The sequence below is a fragment of the Podarcis bocagei genome (assembly GCF_964188305.1).
Source record: "Podarcis bocagei genome assembly, chromosome: 2".
In the NCBI taxonomy this organism is placed as follows: Eukaryota; Metazoa; Chordata; class Lepidosauria; order Squamata; family Lacertidae; genus Podarcis; species Podarcis bocagei.
In genome coordinates, this window is record NC_138126.1 from 108,173,499 (window position 1) to 108,191,452 (window position 17,954).

At 46.1% G+C, this 17,954-nt stretch overlaps 1 protein-coding gene across 3 annotated transcripts in view; it reads right to left on the minus strand.

Moving 5' to 3' along the window:
- Positions 1-2,001: 2,001 nt before the first annotated feature.
- The window catches only part of MAP2K6 (mitogen-activated protein kinase kinase 6), an 82,977-nt gene continuing 67,024 nt past the window's right edge, over positions 2,002-17,954 (minus strand). For all 3 annotated transcript variants that reach the window (XM_081180944.1, XM_081180945.1, XM_081180943.1), the window contains exons 11-12: positions 10,560-10,605; positions 2,002-4,761 (exon numbers count right to left, since the gene is read on the minus strand). In XM_081180944.1, the coding sequence (XP_081037070.1) occupies positions 4,684-4,761; positions 10,560-10,605 (124 nt within the window). In that variant the 3' untranslated portion in view covers positions 2,002-4,683. The remainder of the gene's footprint in view (positions 4,762-10,559; positions 10,606-17,954) is intronic.

A 17,954-nucleotide genomic window follows, 5' to 3' on the forward strand; every position in this document is an offset into this window, starting at 1 on the left:
TGTGCGGGGTAAACTATAGTTCCCAGGATTCTCCAGGTAAAGCAAAGTGCTTTAAATGTATGGTGAGAATGTGACCTTACTTCATTGATAACTTTCCCCTCCATTTCCTATTAAAAGCAACGGCAACAAGATGTGTTTGACCAAGAACCTCTGGCAATATTCAGAGAAAAGGAGCCCTAAAATAATTAAGAGGCTGAAAGGAAGGGTTGTGGTTGGTTTTTGTTTCTTTTAATGGAGGAAAGAGTTATGCTATATCATGGTCTACATCTGAAAATAGGAAATCAGCAAGTAGGGTGGCATGAGAAAACAGAAGATTGCAACGAATATCACTTGGTTCAGCAAGCAAGAGGGAAAATCAGGGCAGCTGAACAAGCCACAGAGCTACCCCTTTTCTTTCAGTTCCAAAGAGTAATCATTAAGTTTACTCTTAATGCTACTGGTTAATGTTACTGGTTTACAAACTTCTAGGATATTCAACCCAGTGGGGAGAGCCGGGAATAATGTGAATGCCCAGTGCACTTAAAATGCAGTGCTTGTAAGTTGGGTTCCATGCATGGCCAAATATGCTGGTGTTGATAACAGGATCTCGTTCCATGCATGGGTTCCAAGTGCTCCTCCTTGTTCAGATTTCGCCAGTATTTGAACAATGGCATGCTCATCTCTTTTTCATATCGGCAGCAAAAAGAACTCCTGAGCAGAAGAAAGCAGGCGCAAGAAATCACAGGACATCTACATTGCTCAAAAAGCTATTCTAAAGCACCTAAGTAAATTTAGGTCCCTTAAAAGTGGGTTAGGCACTTTGAAATTAAAGATACATTGGAACTACAATGACTTGACGCTCCACAAAACCTACTAGAATGGCTGAATCGCACAAAATTAACCCCAGTTGTGTCTGCATACTGAGCACACCTAGAACCAATCCCATACCCAAAATAGCCTGCTGTGATAACGCCTTAATTTCTTTCAACTTCTACTTTGTTGATCAAGGGATATAGTAGAAGCTGAGACCAACTAGGATGAGCCTCTGGAAAACTGAAAGCCATCACCTTGCCTTTGACTCCATCCAGATAAGTGGTTGCATAAGCTATTGCTTCTTTATAACAACATTACCATCTGCAAAGGAGATGATTTCAAGTTCAGAATTCTCCGCAATGACCCAAATGTGACTTTGGGCCACGGTGCACATGGGAAAACTTCCTATGTGGGTCTCATTTCTGTGCACAAAACTGTCTTATGTATCCAAATATGCATAAACACCTCTGTTTGCACATGCTGGGCAGCCGGCATCAGTTGGGCTTCCTACTGCAGGAGACGTCATATAGGCATCTAAGCACATGTGATGGCACATAAGGAAGGTACCTGAAATTTTCTCAATATAACAGTATCGGTTGTCGTATGTGAAGCTAAGACAGTGAACCAAGGAAGAATGAAAGCCCTGGGAGCCTTTGATCATGAAAACCAAGACTTGCTGGTTTCCCCCACACGGCAATGTAAGCAAACGTCATGTATCTTGTGCAAATATGTTTGTGGCCCCTACCAAATGTTTGCTAATTCCAATAAAAAAATCACAGAACCATGTACACAGAACAAGGCTATGGAGTAATCTCATCCAATACACCCCACCCACCCCAAAGCCCTAAGGCATCATCTTTTATGCAAAAACACCCAAAATGGATGCCTGTCCCAATTGTACTGGGCAACCTCCAAGAATGCAGTTTCCTCAACTTCCCCAGGCAGCACGTCCTATTGAGGAACAATATGCATGAGTCAACGAGGCTTCTTCAAATGTGTGAATTTGAATCTGTTTTCCTGTAATTTAAACCCGTTGCTTCTGCTTCTGTCATCGGTGCACTATGTGATCATCTATTTCTTCTCCCCTTCTTTCCGAGATCCTTTAGGAAATGGATAATTTTGACTGCACCTTAACCACTTTGAGATATCCCTAGAAACAATCTTCACTAACGTGGTATGTGAACTTTCAAATAACAAGCATACACGAGCTTTGCAGTTTTGATTGGAAGGGGGAAATAACCTCGGTGTGCTTTATTCTAAGACTCGATACCTGCCAAAGGACAAATTATACAGAGACAAGAGTTGACAAAAAAACTCAAAAGCACCTAAGTGATTAAGGAACTTAGACTCCACATTTTAATAAAGCCCGAGGCATGTAGTGTTGATTCACAGTGCAATAATCCTTTCTAAACTGACTTGCTGTAGACAGCACTGGCATTCTACTATAGGAAACCAATGGGGATATTAATATCGGCTATTAACACTGATCCTATCTCGTAAATCCAGCCTGTCTGTTACCACAGCACTCAAATAAAGGTGTTCTGAGGTCAAGAGGATGTGGTGTCCAAACGAGTCTTCTATTCCAAGAGGAAAGCAGCAAAAACAATCTCTACAGCAAGCATCAGATCCATATGTAGGAAAACCAAAAAGCTGGTTTTAAATGTCATGTTTTTCAAAGTGAGAATTGATGCTGGAACCAGTTCTAAAAACTGGCTGGCTGAGCTGCAGCTGCAGCTGCAGACAATCAATCAAAGCAGCTCGGAATCAATGGGGAGGGGTGGGAATTGGAAGCGAGGGGGGGGGAAGCATGCACATAAAATGGAAAACTAGGAGCAGGTTACAAGCCTTTCTAGGCCTTTAAGATTACAAAGAAATGCGAGCCCACTTTAGTGTTTTGTCTGCAGTCAAATGTCTCCTGAATGGTTTCCAATCGGCGTAGGCACCAACGACCGGTTGCGTTGTAAAATGTGGACTGCAGGAGAACAGGACGGCAAGTTCTGTGAACAAAATCGACACGGCAAACACTGACGCTCTGGGTCTTCACCTGGCGTGGCTGCTTGTCTGAATTCTGAGCTGCTCCACACTGATGCCCCCATGTCTGAATTCAGGGGCAGAAGTAGTGTGTCCCAAGTGAAAGGACAAAGCACTAGCAAAAACGTTAACTTTCTCCCTCAACACCAAACCAGCAGTACAGCATTCCTCACCCATGGTCAACACTGCCATGGTTCAGTTCAGGAAATGGAAACGCTTCAGGAGCAAAAGAGTTCTTGACAGAACTGCCACAGCCTCCATCAGATAAGACCCCTGTGGCCTTGCTATAGAATATATTGAATGGAGATTAGGTGGCCATGCAAACCGCCATAACAACAAAGCTGTGACTAAGGGCAGGTCAAGGTGGAAGAAGGCCTTGGGCAATTCCAGAAACAGTTACCACCAGGCCTTAAGTCACTCAAGTCAGTACTGTTTGGCCAAAAGAGTGTGTGTGTTTTTTGAAAACAACAACAACAATATTAATAATGGTCACAGCAACAAATTAAGATGAGGGGTGCAACACTTATTGTCCAACTCCTATTCACTTGGTTTTGCTATGCTTTTCAGACAGAAACGCTGTTTGAGCCTGTGCCAGACGTGTAGGGGTGGGTCTTGCTCAGGTTAAACATCCAGAAAAAGTGAAAAGTTGTGAGGGGGTTGGTGGGAGATGAGCAATGAAGTGGCAATTTGTGTATGACGTGTGAGTGTTTGAGACCCCCCCCCCAAAAAAAGGAATACTCCTGCCAGTATAAAAACGAGCAGTGCAAAACTGACTGGCCCCTGCCCCCGGCTTTTGCATCCTCATCGAGAGCTGCTCCTTTCTAAGTTCCATTTTTCTTCAGGGCATCACCTTCTCTTCAGTCAAATGCATTGGCCCATGACTTACAGCCAAGTGAGAGGGCACTGGCTATTGGTCATAAGGTGATTGATTCACCATTGCTTAGTAAACAGTTAATGTGTGAGACGTATATAGATATATATCCCGCACTTCAGAATATAATTATTCATTGGAGGCATAACCAAATCAATGGAATAAGAAGTCACCACAGCAATGTTTTTGCATCCTCTTGATGTTTGTGCAAGAACAATGCTGTCTCTGGGTACCTCCTAAAGAAGGATGAAAGCCTTCTCATGAATCAGTGGGCTGCCTAACATATAAGCCAAACTCTTCATTGAAATTAAATTAGTCTTCCACCCTATACATATATATAATATTTATCTATATGGCCCATGCTTTCTCCTCCTCCGTTTCCCAGCAAAGCCCTATAAATACTAATCTTTGTAGCTTTAGCTGTTGCAGCTGTCATCACCCCCCACCTTCCAACTCTCACATAAGAACAACAACAACAAAAAAGTTCTATTAAAATCAAGCACTTAACATAAATATTAAAACAATGGTAGGGACAAAATATAACTCTACATATAGAACTTCATAACTACCGTAGCACCTATTACCATAAACGAAAGCAAATCTGGTCTGACAGGGAACATGAGGGGGGTGGGGGGTGGGACTGAGGCGACGCTAACAGAACTTGCGACTGTCGTCATTTCAATCACTCTTTTAAATTTTTGTTCGTTTACAGTTGACAACCTTATTAAAATTCATTTCACTAACCAGTTCATTCTAAGTTACTATGGTTACCAAGGAACCCTTTAAAAAATAAAAATAAAAACCTTCAAGAGGATGATGATAGGACTTTAGCAATAATAATAATATTAATAATAATAATTAAAAAAAACAAAAATTGGCCAGTGGCAGGTTCTCCTACTGGTTCTCCGATGAGGGCTGCCCTGCCACGTGCCCCTCCTCCTAAAGCCCACCAGTCCACAGAAGGGTAAAATCATGTACAAGTCCATTTCTCAGTTCCCCAGGATGAGTTTGACAAAAGAAGCCACGTCTGTCTCTTTGGATTCGTGCAGGGTGAAGAAACTGTGTTTCTGAAAGAGAGAGCGAGAGAGAACCAGTGAGGAGAAGGGAAAGAGAGGGGAAACATGTCAGAACCTTCCATTACACCTCTCACAGGAATCCTAGATTCCCCACCACCACCACCCCCCCCCCCACACACACACACACATTACCTATAAAGGGACCACAGTAATTCCCAACGCAGGTGGTGCTGTGGGTTAAACCACAGAGCCTAGGACTTGCCGATCAAAAGGTCGGTGGTTTGAATCCCTGCGACGGGGTGAGCTCCCGTTGCTCAGTCCCTGCTCCTGCCAACCTACCAGTTCGAAAGCACGTCAAAGTGCAAGTAGATAAGGAAGTGGGAAGGTAAACAGCGTTTCCATGTGCTGCTTGTTCGCCAGAAGCGGCTTAGTCATCCTGGCCACATGACCCAGAAGCTGTCTGTGGACAAACGCCGGCTCCCTCGGCCAATAAAGTGAGATGAGCGCCGCAACCCCAGAGTCAGTCATGACTGGACCTAATGGTCAGGGCTCCCTTTACCTTTTTAATTCCCAAACAGGGTGATGATGACAGCGGGCCTCAACTCAAGGTACATTTTCCGTGGGACACATTCAGATGCAGCACCGAGCCATCAACCATGGTTAACCAGGTGAGTTTGTGCAGGAGCCTCCCTTTCTCCAATGGAGAAACAAGCCATGAAATTGGTTGGCTTAGCATTACATCCCAACCACTGTCCCAGTTAGTTTTGCTGCAAACAAACCACAATAGGACGCCAAGGTTCCCAACTGTGGCTTCTTGGGGAGGGCTGTTTTGGGTGTAATGCTAAGCCAGCCATCCTTTGGTTTGTTTTTCTGCTGGCCACAGGAAATAGCAGAGCAGGGAGCTCAAGCCCAGCTCATGCACAGACGGATTTGCTCACCCATGGTTTATGGCTTAGTGTGGCATCCAAATGCAACCAACGTCTCCACAGCAAAATACAGATGTCCTCCCCACCCATGGTCAAATATAAATGAACTGGGTACAATAATATTGCAAAGATGGTAATCAGCATTCCGTCAGGGCTAACAAAGAAAAGCTTACCGTGAAAAGCAATTGAGAGCTATTGGAACAATAAATAAATACCACTGAACTGGACACAACTCAGCAACAAAAACTTCCATAAAGATTTAAATGAACAAGAAAAGAAAGATTCCTAACGTCTTTCTTGTGTGGGAAGTGCTTTTCATCTCTCTCTCTCTTATTAATTATCACAATAATCCCATTAAGTGAGTAGTCAATACAATTTTTACAGATAAGCAAAGCCAAGATTGAAAAAGAAGGATGTGCCCCGAAATCAAAACTGGAAGTTCAAAGTTCAGGACGGACTGAAAGATGCTCCTCCCTAACCACTACAGTGGACGCAACTCAGAGAGGGTTTTCTTTGTGAGGAAATACTTGAAAAGGTCCTCAAAAATGAACGCAGACCCACCCGATCTTTTAAAAGAGATCTCCAAAGTATTTCAGTCAATGAGCAAATGAGTTTTGAATACGAAGGCTTTGAGGGAGGGAGGGGTCACTTCTATGTGGTACGAGGTGTGACTCTCAAGTTTGATCTAGATCTCTTTGGCTGGCTCCTAGATTACGCATTGTAGCTGCAGTCACTCCAGGGTTTAGGCGAGAGAAGAATCTATTCATCTAAATCCTGTCTCAGACTTATTTAGGGCTGGCTCAAACACAAGTATGTGCATATGTATAATTATATTTCTATATTGCCCTTCATCATAAGATCCCACGGCAGTTCGAGGAATAAAATACAGGATAAAAGCAAGTAAATAAGTACAGCGAAACGAAACGTTCATAAGTTATGTGCATGACACATGGTGGGGTCAGACGAAACTCCGTAAATTGGCCATTATGTATGGACTGGGGTGTCTGCCAGTAATCTCTCCCCATGCAACATATATGCCACAAGAAACTGTGTGTGGGAGCTTAGGTAAAAGGTACCACTGCCCGTACAGGCCAGTCTTGACAGACTCTAGGGTTGTGCGCTCATCTCACTCTAGAGGCCGGGAGCCAGCGCTGTCCGCAGACACTTCCGGGTCACGTGGCCAGCGTGACGAAGCTGCTCTGGCGAGCCAGCACAGCACACAGAAATGCCGTTTACCTTCCTGCCGGAGCGGTCCCTATTTATCTCCTTGCACCCGGGGGTGCTTTCGAACTGCTAGGTGGGCAGGAGCAGGGACCGAGCAACGGGAGCGCACCCCGCCGCGGGGATTCGAACTGCCGACCATGCGATCGGCAAGTCCTAGGCGCTGAGGTTTTACCCACAGCGCCACCCGCGTCCCTGTGTGGGAGCTTACTTCCATGCAATATACAACAACACAACAGTACGCACAACAACACAACAGTACACCCATAGCCCTTAATTCATACTAAATGTCCAAAGTGTTGAGGTGTGTTTATGCAGGAATACTCTTGTGCCATACTGTACATGTTGGAGCAATGTGTAAGCCAGCCCTGTAGGAATGGGACAGTGTTCCCATGCTCAGAAGAGGTGTTCCCCTGAACCCAGGCAGTGCAGACCAGTGGGTATAGCTAACATGGTACCCCAGCATGTGAGCAGAGCATCATCTGCAAAGGGCATTGAGGGGGTGAGGGAGGGAGAAAGAGTAACACTCATTCTCTCCAGCTGGAGATGGGGCCTGGGAAAAGGTGGTCAAATATATGGGATCCTGCCACTAATATTAAGAACTTCACGGTAACCAGCCAGATGAAAATCTGAACACCAATGTCCGAAAAGAAAAAAGAAAAAAACTGTGAGGAAAATGACCAGTTTTCAAACTTTCAGCCTTCTGCAGCTTCCCGGCTCATGGAACTGGCTTATGTTGCAAAGGATTCTGGGGGAAGAATTTGTCCTTGGGCTTGGGCTTGTCTCCCAGCCTAACGAACACCCTGTCTTTGAAGGAAGCTTTGCCTGCCATTAATGTTATTCTCCCAGGCGGAACCTCCCATCAGCTTCCAAGGAACCCCAGGGTTCCCCAGGACGCATTTTGGAAACCACGGTGGTAATATAAAGCAAAGCGTAAGTAAGTAAGAAAATTAGCTCTCTAGCCATGCCCGAGTCATCCTCTCATTTTCCACTTGAAACCTCAACGACGCAGGAAAGCAAAGGAAGCAGCCTCAGCCTTCAAAGACAAGCAGCCCGTTCCAGGACCGCAATGTCTACTGCCATGGGAAAGTGAAAAGGGCTAAGGGAGGAAAAGCCCAAACCACAGGACCTTACAACAATAATGTCAGCCATAAAATACCACAATGCTGAGATAGATTTCAGAGGTGATCCAATATCCTAATTCAATAGAAATGTGCAGGGCTGCCAACCAGAGTTTGGCTGAGGCACATGCCTTTCCTCACTTCCACCCTGGCGAACCCAGTGTGTGCTAAAAAGCCACGTGGTAAAAACACCGCTGTATGATTTGGAAGCGGGTGGAGGGATAAATTCTATAAATGCACGTATGGTACATTTTTAAACAAGAGCCAATAAATCGAGGCCTTTCTCCACCTAAAAAGCTGTTAATGAACGGTACATAGCATCACAGAATGACAGAATGCTGGAGTTGGAAGGGACCACTAGCTTAATCCAGTCCAATCCCTTGCAATGCAGGAATCTTTTGCCCGACGTGGGGCTTGAACCCATGACCCTACATGATAATTGTGTTATAGATCCCTTTTGCAGAAATGCCATAGGAATTACTTATACACCAAAGAAAATCCCGTGTTGCAAAACAGAACACTCTGAACAACAACAAGCAACACGTTGGCTAATAATATACCGACAATATTTTTATAACACTATACTGTTTCAAAATTCATAAACAGAAGGCATATAATATGTGCATGGAGTCACAAACTAATAAGAATCAAATAAATGTTCCAAGAACAGGAATGGTAGGAGTGGTAAGTCACTGTCAAAGATCACTGAAATGGAGTCAGAATGCCTTTCCACAGTCAATGTCCTACAAACGTGAGCTGATGGGTGCTCCAAATGTCGAAATAGGCTGCTCCGAGCACAACAGCAAGAACAGTACAGTTCTCCCAGGATAATGAACTGTTTCAATGATAAATCTTCATCAGCAAATCAATAGTTCCCAAAGGTACAAGATGGGTGACACCTGGCTTGAGAGCAGTACATGTGAAAAGGATCTAGGAGTCTTGGTTGACCACAAACTTGACATGAGCCAACAGTGTGACGTGGCAGCTAAAAAAGCCATTGCAATTCTGGGCTGCATCAATAGGAGTATAGCATCTAGATCAAGGGAAGTAATAGTGCCACTGTATTCTGCTCTGGTCAGACCTCACCTGGAGTACTGTGTCCAGTTCTGGGCACCACAATTCAAGAAGGACACTGACAAACTGGAACGTGTCCAGAGGAGGGCAACCAAAATGGTCAAAGGCCTGGAAACGATGCCTTATGAGGAATGGCTAAGGGAGCAGGGCATGTTTAGCCTGGAGGAGAGGAGGTTAAGGGGTGATATGATAGCCATGTTCAAATATATAAAAGGATGTCACATAGAGGAGGGAGAAAGGTTGTTTTCTGCTGCTCCAGAGAAGCAGACACGGAGCAATGGATCCAAACTACAAGAAAGAAGATTCCACCTAAACATTAGGAAGAACTTCCTGACAGTAAGAGCTGTTCGACAGTGGAATTTGCTGCCAAGGAGTGTGGTGGAGTCTCCTTCTTTGGAGGTCTTTAAGCAGAGGCTTGACAACCATATGTCAGGAGTGCTCTGATGGTGTTTCCTGCTTGGCAGGGGGTTGGACTCGATGGCCCTTGTGGTCTCTTCCAACTCTATGATTCTATGATTCTAGGTACATCAAATGGCCATGGATCAGCTATCACTAAAAAGTGTAGTAAGCTGGTGCCATGTCGCTTGTTGTTGTTGCTTGTTGTTGTTCATAGGAATTACTTATACAAATTTCTTTTACAAGAAAAGAAGAGGATAATGGTTCAGAAACTTACACTTGGATATCAGAACCACCATTTAGTAAAGAGTCAAAACAAGGTGGCAGACTTGGGAGCATCTCAGAATTTCACCAGCATTAAGAAGGAAATACGTATTGCAATATTATACACATAAATGGATGCGAGGGTTGAAATCGTTGTCAGAAGTCCCTACCTTCCTTCCCCAGGGACTTCACAGAGGTGAGCAGGACAAATGTTTTTGGAAATTCTTGCAGTCTTGCTTGATATAGTGATTTTATGGGTACAGGTCATAGAAGAGAAAGGGAACTGCAACTTCTCTACCATAAAAATGGATCCCATGCAGTAAAAGCAGCTTGTAAATTTGTATAAAAGCCCCTTCAGAAAGAAAAACTACAGTCATCTCCCTCCAAACTGCAATGCCTTTTTAGCAACATCTGGGTGGAAATTGCTGAAATGTCCGGGAAAAGCTCAACAACTTTTGTGTCCAGATTTTCACTTTTTGAAATATGGCAACCCTAATTGGTTCTTGACTTTCCATCTGGCAGAAACAGTAGTGCTGATTAAGGAGACTTAATGAATTTGATCTTTGAGGATTCCAGTACAAATTTACCCATTCTGCACCTCCCTGAGTAATGTGTGGGTTTGGGACTTAAGGCAACCACTGGATTTCACACTTCCTAAGGCAAGCTATTGGCTCAAAACATGATTCAGATAACGTAAAAGAACGCTAACATTTGTGGGTTTCCATCCACCCGGAGGGAAAACCCAAACCAATTCTCAGGATGAGCATCCGCAACGACAAGCTGTCAGAACCAAAACTTGTGTTTTCTGCCTGTACTGCACCCGGATCTGTTGCGACTACAAACTCACCATTAGTTCAGGGTATGTTGGCCTCTCTTTGGAATTCTTCTTCAAGCTTTAAGTGGGGGGGGGGGGGAGAGAGAGAGAGAAAGGAAAATTATAGATGTGTTTCAACCAATAGAAGCAAACAGCCAACTTGCCCGTGAAAAAACAAGGAATTATCTGTGTCCCTGTAATGGAGGGTGATGGGACTTGCTTTGCACCAGTCTCAGCACCAAAGGTCACCAGAAATGGAACCAAAGCAATGTCAACTGATGTCCACCCAAACATGTAACTAGATCATGCATGGTTCCAGCTCCCATGCCTATGCATGTAGAGAGCTATGAACACAGAATCCCTCCTGCATTAACTCCCATGCTTAAACTTCCCTTAAAACTGCAGGCATTGGAGAAGGGGCCAAGAGAAGCTGTTCTGCCCTGCTCTCTGGCAATCATGCCCTTCAGGCATATCATTTGTATGCTGACTTAAGTGTGACTGGGATTCTAAGGCAAACTTTTAATTCTGCACAGCTACAAGCTGTTTCAGTGCCCTCGCCAAACTTCAATTCCCAGTATACTTTGCAGGGCACCAGGACAAGCTGAACTGGCATAAAACTAATACTTACTTGTAGATGAGCCTCCTAAGACATCCCCACCCCCCAAAGAGATGAGCACATAAAATATTCATTTATCAGCTGTACACAACACGAGGGGACTGTTCTACCTTCCCATCACCTTTGATCTGCGTCACCCATTGCCAGGACAGGCCAGCTGGGCACGCTTCATCCTTTCTGCAAACAGCTATTATTACTACAATGGGTGGCTGGGAAAGTTTGTCTGTGACTTGAACGGGTGAGGTGGAAGGGTAAAAAAGATCCATTTATTCCGGTCTCCCTGCAGCTGAAAATAGCTTTGAAGACAGGATGTAATAGCAACTCACTTCCTGGCAGAGTATTTACGGGGAAGATGCTTGGAGTGACTTGAAAAAAGATCTCCACACGTACACATGCTTTAGCAGAGAGGGGAAGGAGGTGTAAAGTGTCACACTGAGAGAAACAAAAGTATGATCATCGGGCTATAGTAAACACACCCTCTTCTGGGATTTGCCAAGCCCAGGGGGTAGGGGGGAAGTGGAGGATGCTTACTGAAGGGATATTTCCTGCCCATCTCTCACTGCATCATCTCAGAGCTCAGGTTTACGGAAACTCTTATGCTGTGTAATATAACAAAACCCAATGATTCTTTCGTGTGCGCATACACCCCATGTCTTTGCTTATCAAAACTGACAGGAGAGAGTGTGCATGTCAAAAATTGTTGTGTTTTTTTTTAAAAAAATAAACTATCATCAAACTCTATCCAAGCTGGCCATGAGGAGATTTCATATTCTTCTGCTAATTTATTCCTTTCCCATAAGCTTTTCATAATTTTACTATGAACCTAGGCTGCATTTTTGTAGAGTTTAAATCTATTTCTCTCTGTGTGTGTGTCACACACACACACACACAGAGAGAGAGAGAGAGAGAGAGAGAGAGAGAGAGAGAGAGAGAGAGAGAGAGAGAGAGAGAGAGAGGATTTGGATGAAAGTAGCAATAAGGCAGAAGGAAAGATAGGGGTAAACTGAAGATGCAAGATGTAAACTGAAGATGATAGACGGGATGATACGATGGCAAGTTTGGCCGTCTGAAAGAACATAAACTTACAGTGTGAGGACTAATGGCTCAAAAAAGGCCACTATGAAACAATGAAGTAAAACAGCACCCATTTAAAAGGAACTCCATTCTTTTAGGCAGCCTGCAGGAACCAAAGACTCTACACTGCTCTATTTCAACGGTCCTTTCTCTTCTCCTCACACTCCCATCTACTTGGCAGGTCCACCTCCACATGCGATCTGCCTCGGCACAATGACGTTTCACGTCTTGCCCCAGAGAAGTAAAGGACCAGAACTCTGACACACTGAGTCACTTCCCACATAGACCATTAGGAGGTCAACATGACATTTCCTGAAAGCTACAGGAAACAGTCCTTGAGGAAAGTTCACTCAGACACACGTGCCTCAGCTCAGGAAGAAAGGAGTGGAAGTAGAGATGGCTGACGTAAAGACCAGGCTCTGATATGCACCTTGTCCGATTCCCTTGAGAGCTTCTGCCTGTTTTCAAAACAATGGAGCAGCTACTTCCAGAGCAAGTATCTTGATCATGCCATTAGCAGCCAAAGGCAAGCATCTGCTGAGTAATTAAACTGGCTTATTTATTTATTTATTTTTAAAGTAAGTAGTGGACTAAAATAATTATCCCTACTTCCTCTACAGCATGGATATTTGTGACAAATTTTCAAGGAGGAATGGGCTTCTTATACCTGTCAGCCAGACCCATCAACCTGAATCCTGCAAAGATTTTAACTGATAAGATGAATTCTGGGGACAAGGTGGGGTTTAACCCACAAGCATGGGTACTGCTCTATAAAGTAAAAGGTGATTGGCTCCTGCCCCAATGAGCTTACAATTTAAAATTTCACCCAGGGGGAGAATAGCAAGTTCAGTCCAGCTACACCAGAGCTGGTTATTTGGGGCGAGCGGTGGGGTCATTTTTTGTTGTCGTTGCCGCAGAATTTTAATGCATTTTAAATCTGATTTAAGTTATTGTTTTGTTTTTTCTCCTTCATTGTAGCGTGAATTCTGGCCCCAACCCAATGCTTTTGACCCTTATAGCTGCAAACTTCCTTTTTACCTTTTTTTTTAAAGAGCCAAAAAGGCAGCATGTAATTCTTCTTTATTTAAAAAAACAACAAACTAATAACGTAATGCATTTGATTTATGTATTTATTGAAATAGTTTAAGACGTTATTTTGTTACTGCAAACTATCCCAAAATAATTAATGAAGGGTGGTGGTGAACTAATACTTTTAAATTACGTGTATGCATTTATATGCATACTGTCAGGGAACTGCCATCGGAGGAACGGGAGGTGGAAGGGCTCATAGAGGCTGGGAGGGAGTCAGCAGCGGAAGCAGGGACCAGCAGGGGGAGAGAGGGGTCTCTGGAGGAAGGTCTCATGAATGCGGAGAGAGACGCAGCAGCTAAAGCAGGAACTAGCAGGGAAGAGGGAGGGATCAGGGACACGTCCAGCGAGAACAGCGGGGAGGTGTCAGAAGCTCCCATAGGGAGACCCATTCTTCGCCGGAAGCTGCCACGTCGTGAGTCCAGAAGACGCGTTTCCGTTAAAGAGCTTCTATGCTGGAAGCGCTTCCGCAGACAACCACTGTCGGAATCTACAAGTGACTAGGGCAGACATGTTTGAGGAGCTCTGTCACACACAGAGGTTTGTGGAGTTGCACAAACTCTGAGGGACCACGATTTTACGCACAAGCAGCTAAATCATCCCATCACAGCATTCCGACAGTCTTTGTAAGCTGCCTGTGCAGGAGAAGGCATCATGAGCGACCCAGCCGGAGCCGGAGAGGCAGGAGTTGGAGCGGGTCCAAGCTTGGAAGATAGGTACCGAGCGTTGGAAATCCAATTGGCGCTGCAGACGGCTAGGCTTGAGGGGAGAAGGGCTCAGGATGCAGACAAGAAGGGGAGAGCCACCCAGTTCAACAGAAAGGTACCAGGATTGGTGAAGAATTTTGGGGGGGACCCCAAGGACTATCATGCCTTTAGAACAGAGATGCAATATGCCCTCAATGTGCAGTTTGATGAATTCCCTGACGAGGAATCGCGAGTGGCTTTTGTGATTGGGCATCTTGAAAAGGGGGCGAGAGACTGGGTTAGGCCCCTGATGGCAACGCACAATGACGTCCTAAAGGACACCATGAAGTTCTTTCGTGCAATGGATCTCATGTTTTCCAGCGATATTGAGGAAGGAGTGGTGCGCAGACAGCTAATGGCTTGCAAGCAGGGAAGCCGATCTGTCCGTGAGTACTGGACTGAGTTCACTATGCTGGTTCACAGATTGGGGTGGGATTTATCGGCGGCACCCATTCAAATGCTATTTGAAGAAGGTCTGGCTTCGGCTGTGAAAGACGAACTGTCCCGGGGTCCTAGGGCGGATTCCATGGATCAGCTGACTAAATCTGCGCTGACCATAGGAGCGCGCCAGGAGGCGAGAGCTTTGGAGAGGCGGGAAGGGAAAGGGGAACGCTGGAAGGAGTTCCGCATTCCTGAGATTCCAGAGACAACTTTCCCGCCGGCAGAGCCGATGGAAATCGGAACAGTGCGCGCGCGCGCAGTTTCAAAGCCCAGTGAGGGGGCTAAGAAGGAGGGAAAAGGCGCCCGGAAATGCTATCTCTGCCAACAGCCAGGCCACTTTGCCAGAGTCTGCCCCCAGAGGAAGGAATGGCAAGGGATGGTGGGAGCTGTTGAGGGAAGAGAGCAGGGAGAACCGGAGCAGGTAAAAGCCAACGCCTGGTTGCCACAGTCAGGGCACAGCAGCCAGGCCAAAGAACAGTGAAAGTGCCCATGCCAGAAGCTCCTCAACCTGCTCTAGTGATTGAAGTGTCGCTAGAGCTGCAAAATGGACACCCCCTAAAGATAAAGGCGCTGTTGGACTCAGGCAGCTCCTGCAATTTTATGAGCAAAGAGTTTGCTGCTGAACACCAGATACAGACGATCCCTTTAAGCAACCCCCTGCAGGTGACCACGATCGATGGCAGGGAGTTGTTGGGAGGAGGAGTCAGCTTGCAGACCGTCCCAATGATAATGAGGGTGGCAAGGCACACAGAACTGATAGCGTTTAATGTGGCCACCTTGGGAGGCGCTCCCATTATTTTGGGAATGAGCTGGCTAGCGCTACATGATCCGCTGGTGGGCTGGCATCAGAGAGTGGTTTCCTTTGGTTCAGCACATTGCTTAGAACACTGCAAAGGGGAAAAGGGTTCAGCAGGGGCCCAAGCCACCCTAGCAGGGACAGAAGTAATGGAGAAGGTGAAGGTACCACCACAATACGCAGATCTCAGCGACGTGTTCAGCGAGAAGGAAGCTGACCAACTACCCCCGCATAGGCCCTTTGACTGTCAGATCAATTTACTCCCTGGAGCACAGCTTCCTGTAGGCAAGTTGTATGCCATGTCAGACAGAGAAATGCAGGAGCTGCGAGAGTTCATTGACAAGAACCTGAAGAGAGGCTTCATCAGAGAGTCCAAGGCAGCGGGGGGTAGCCCAGTGTTTTTTGTGGATAAAAAGAACACGGACAAGCCGAGACTTGTGTGTGACTTCAGGGGGTTAAATGCAGTGACAGAACCAGTGGCTTTCCCTATGCCCAGGATTGATGACATTTTGACCAGGGTGCGGAAGGGAAAGATTTTTACAAAGCTGGATCTAAGGGGGGCGTACAACCTGATACGTATAAGGAAAGGGGATGAATGGAAAACCACCATGTTCACCCCTTTGGGGGCATTTGAATATCTCGTTATGCCATTTGGATTACAAGCAGGCTCAGCGTGCTTCCAATCGTTTATGAACCACGTACTGGGGCCTTTGCTTTACAAGAATTGCGTGGCCTTCCTAGATGATGTGTTGGTGTATTCGGAGAATGAGGAGCAGCATGTGAGAGACGTCAGAGAAGTGTTGAGCAGGCTGCAAGCCAACAGGCTGTGGGTGAAACTGGAGAAGTGTCAGTTTCATACCAAGGAGGTGGAATTCCTGGGGTACCGCCTGTCAGACAAGGGATTGGCCATGGATCCCGGCAAGGTCCAGGCAGTGCTGGAATGGAAAACACCCAAAACCAAGAAGGATGTGCAGAGGTTCCTAGGGTTTGGGAACTTTTATCGTAAGTTCATCCGAAACTTTGCACACCTGACGGCGCCCATTACGGACTGTCTCAGCAGTAAGAAGAAATTTGTTTGGACTGCGGAGGCGGAGCGAGCGTTTGAGGAACTGAAAAGAGCCTTCGCCTCTGAAGGACAACTTCTGCATGTGGATTTACAAAAAAAGCTGAGGGTCGAAACAGACGCATCTGACAGAGCCATAGGGGCGGTGCTTCTTCTTCTGCAGCCAGGGAAGGAGGAGTCAGAGTGGCGACCGTGTGCCTTTTTTTCGCGAAAGCTGAACAAATCCGAGAGGAACTACACGGTGTACGACCGGGAACTTCTTGCTATTCATGAGGCTTTCCGGAGATGGAGGCACCTGCTAATTGGTGCACAACATAGGTGCAAGTGTGCACGGACCATAAGAACCTAGAGTATTGGAGAACTGCGCGAGTGCTCAACCAACGGCAGTTGAGATGGGCCCAGGAGTTCTCCAAATTTAACTTTGAGATTTGTTACGTGCCAGGACCAGAGAACGTTAGGGCGGACGCTCTCTCACACAAACCTGAATATTTGGAGGGGGAGGGAGCACCCGAAGAAACCCATGTCATTCCAGAGGACCGCTGGGTGTGTGGGGCGGCATTGGTGGGGCAAAGGGAACTGGTAGAGGGAACGGTGCATGATGAATACGCCCAGGACAAACTCAGGGGTCTCAGGAGGGAGGGAGACAAACCCGGGAGTTTTGAGGAGAGAAACGGGGCGTTGTATTACAAGGGAGCGTTATATATACCTGAAGGTGAATTGAGGGAGAAGGTACTCAAGCAACTGTACGATAGCCCCACAGCAGGGCATTTTGGGCAACACAAAACCATGTGGCTGGTTACCAGGGAATTTTGGTGGCCCAAGGTCAGGGAAGATGTGCGGGAGTATGTGAGAGGGTGTGACCAATGCCAACGAGCCAAGGGGGAGAGGCGGGAACCGGCAGGGTTATTAGAACCACTACCCACACCTGAAAGACCATGGGAAACAGTGGCAATAGATTTCATGACTGATCTGCCAAGGTCCAGAGGGAAAACAGCCATCATGGTTGTGGTAGACCTGTTAACCAAAATGGCCCACTTTATAGCCTGCTCACATGCGGTCACGGCAGAAGAAACCGCTAAATTGTTTGTAGAAAATGTGTTTAGGTTGCATGGCGCCCCCTTGAGGGTGGTTTCAGACCGAGGGAAACAATTTACTTCCAGGTTCTGGAGGAAGCTCATGAGCTTACTGCATGTAGAGGTTAATTTCTCAACTGCCCGGCATCCTGAAACCAACGGGCAGGCGGAAAGAGCTAATGGCGTCCTCCAGCAATATTTGAGGTGTTATGTGAATGACAGAGAGAATGATTGGGTGGAGAAGCTGGCGTTGGCAGAATTTGCCTACAACAATGCAGAGAACGTGTCCACGGGGATGAGCCCCTTTTTGGCTAATTACGGGTGCCATCCCCGAGCCTTCCCAGGGGGGGGAAGGGGAGAACTGGAGCGTTCCAGCTGCAGAACAGTTCGTAGAAGAAATGGAAGCGATCCATCGCCAGCTCCAACTTAACTTAAACAGGGCCAAGGAGGAATATAAGAGGCAGGCAGACAAAAACAGAAGAGAAGGTGAAACCATTAGGGTGGGGGATCAGGTGTGGCTGTCAACCCAA